At 48.3% G+C, this 2,700-nt stretch overlaps 1 protein-coding gene across 1 annotated transcript; it reads right to left on the bottom strand.

Moving 5' to 3' along the window:
- Nucleotides 1-321: 321 nt before the first annotated feature.
- On the bottom strand, nt 322-1,671 carry LOC123095306 (peroxidase 1). The gene is made up of 3 exons (XM_044517022.1): nt 1,382-1,671; nt 1,107-1,292; nt 322-1,019 (listed from the first exon to the last, which is right to left on the bottom strand). The coding sequence occupies exons 1-3, from the start codon at nt 1,589-1,591 to the stop codon at nt 432-434; spliced, it is 984 nt and encodes a 327-aa protein (XP_044372957.1). The 5' UTR covers nt 1,592-1,671; the 3' UTR covers nt 322-431.
- Between the last annotated feature and the right edge of the window lie 1,029 nt (nt 1,672-2,700).

Raw genomic sequence — 2,700 nt, 5'->3', positions numbered from 1 at the left:
GCACGCCAGTGCCAATAGTCAATGCCGCAAAATTTGATGGTTGCTATCCATCCTGCCCCAAATAACTAAACAAAGATAATCTGACAAAACTCTTCTTTTAACTTGTACATGTGAAACATTATGATATGCTCTGAGGTAAAACAAAAAACACAACAAAACATTATGTAACAATCTAAAATAAAACAAAGACAAACTTAGAGAAAACTAGTAACCGCAACATGAATAATCTCCAGATGACAATGGACGACACGTCGGAGGTGGCAATACCAAAGTGTTCGTCGTGTGTACAAGGAACTAACATGGTTGTAGCGAAACAATAAATTAATGGAAGAAAACGATTTGGGAGAGAAAGGATCTATAACAATTTTACAGTAATTTACAAGGAAAAAAGATTGTCACAAATCCAAACAGCCTTGTACTTCGTCGGTGGTTTAATGGTTGACCACGCTGCACTTCTTCCTGATCTCACCATTGCTTCCGGTGAGCGGGTTGGCGTTGCCCATCTTGATCATGGAGGCGGCGAAGTCGGCGAAGAACTCATCCTTGAAGGCGCCGGTGGCATGGCGCTGGACGTATGCACGGGTGAAGGGGTCGGTGAGGAGGGCGCCGTCGGAGTGGAAGAGGCCCCTCCGTTTGCTCACCAGCTTGAAGTAGTCGGTGTCGAAGGTCTTGAAGCTGCCGGGGTCCATCTCCACAAGGGTGGTGTTGTCGTTGAGGCTGGCACACTTGCTCTTTAGCCGCATCATGTACTGTGGCTCCAGCGTGGGGTCGATGTCGCTGGGGTTCTCCATGCCGGTGAAGTTGTAGAGCCGGTCGGAGAAGGAGAAGCAGTGCGACGTCCCGATGGTGTGCCCGGCGGACAAGACGACAAGGTCCTTTGCGTCGAGGTTCACGGCGGCGAAGAGCTGGGTGAGCACGGTGAAGTTGGAGGTCGGGGGTGGCAGAGCGTCGGTCTCGTTGGAAATGGACACGCTGCCGTCTCGCCGGCCGAGAGGAACTGTCCAGAATGGACCCTTGCTCTGGAGAAACCATGATCGAGCAGCATTAGAATTTGGCTTCCACACGTACCGTGTCATTTGCAAAATGGCCCAGTAGTCTATACTCACCAGCCATACTGCGTCCCTGGCAATGAGGGCGAGGATGTCGGCACAGGAGACCGTGTCGGGGCAGGCCTTCTCCACCGCGGCCTTCACCCTCTCGACAAATCCGAAGCCTCGCAGCGTCTGGTTCGGCTGCGCATCCTTCTCCGCCGTCTTGTTGGCCGAGTCCAGCAGAACCGAGCTGTCGCACCCCTGCATTAATTCATGGTGGTCACTGGTCAGGCCACACCACACAACAGGGCAGGACAGGGACAGACAACATGCATGCAAACGTAGCTTACCCTGACGAAGCAGTCGTGGAAGTGCATACGGAGGAGCGGCCCGGCGAGGCTGGGCGCCAGTGACAGCGCCCTCACCATCTCCTTCCTCACGACGTCTTCCACGCTGGGGCACGACTCGCTGTAGAAATTGTCGTGCAGCTGCGCCCGCGCGCATGTCACCGCCACCGCGGCGAGCAGCAGCGCCAGCATCGTCCTAGCCCTCAACGCCATCTTCTCGGTCAAGAAGCTTGTTTCTTGCTTGGCTATGCAAGAAACGACGATGGCTAGGTGACTAGTTAATCAGGGGAAGCTTGAGCTGCGGCTGCTGATGATGGACTGGCGCCGGGGAAATATATAGCGCCGGAGTGTCCCCACGCCTGCATGTGGTGGGCTGTCCTTCGGAGCAGCAGGTAAAATTCCCATTGTTTAATGAGTTGTTCCTTGTCTGCACTCTCTGGAATCTTTGCTGTGGCAGGTACACCGGCGGCCACCGTACGTATAATGGAGGCGGACGGACAGCCAGACGGAAGAACAACGTTAGATGAATTCACTAATTTTCTCTAGACATCAATTTACTCACTAACTTACTAATTAGCCACCACGGAGCAAACTGCGGTGCCAAGTTCTAATCAACAAAGGCTACGTGCAACAAATGAATGCCACCACCTACTGGTAGTTTGAAGACTGAAGACATGAAAATATCATGATCCGTATATTTATATCGGCACCACACGCTATCCCGAATGGGTCTGTTTAAGACACATCTAAATGTGACATATTTATGTCACATCTAACTTGATGTCCACTCTGTTTGAAGTCTATTGTTCTTGTCCTAATTTTTTTTGTTTTTTGTTGCTGCATTATATATTTGTAGGAGCTTAACTGATCCCAAATCAGTTTTGCTAAGTCCCAGTCAGTGCTATATTCATTTGATCTTGCGTGAAGATCCGTGCAAATTTCGATGTGGTCTGAAATACTTGTAAGCCCGGAATTTTGAGCCAGATTCAAACAAACTTGAAAATAAATTTAAATTATGTTAGAATTCATTGAAAGTTAGTGATTTTTTTAAAGAATTTTCGTATATGTCATCCAAGATTGCTTTGTTTCTAAGATTAAAAACCTTGCCAAGAATTAGGCTAATATTATGCCTTTGTCGAGGCCCTGGCCCAAAAGACCAGGAGAATTTAAATACCATGTTTTGATCAACATATAATTCGAATAATGACGTTTAAATTCCAAACACGGTTTAAAAGATATTTATAAATTTGGAGGCCTAGTTTTTATAAGTTTCAAGCTTGGCACGTGCTTGGAATTTTGTATTCACAAAAAACCAATGGATG

Source organism: Triticum aestivum, chromosome 1B (assembly GCF_018294505.1).
Source record: "Triticum aestivum cultivar Chinese Spring chromosome 1B, IWGSC CS RefSeq v2.1, whole genome shotgun sequence".
NCBI classification, from domain to species: domain Eukaryota; kingdom Viridiplantae; phylum Streptophyta; class Magnoliopsida; order Poales; family Poaceae; genus Triticum; species Triticum aestivum.
This window is presented reverse-complemented; position numbering and strand designations above follow the sequence as displayed.

Coding starts and splice junctions, on each gene's coding strand:
- LOC123095306 (XM_044517022.1), bottom strand. CDS start 1,591: ATGGCGTTGAGGGCTAGGACGATGCTGGCGCTGCTGCTCGCCGCGGTG. Junction 1,293..1,381: donor TCCACGACTGCTTCGTCAGG/GTAAGCTACGTT, acceptor GAATTAATGCAG/GGGTGCGACAGCTCGGTTCT. Junction 1,020..1,106: donor CCAGGGACGCAGTATGGCTG/GTGAGTATAGAC, acceptor TGGTTTCTCCAG/AGCAAGGGTCCATTCTGGAC.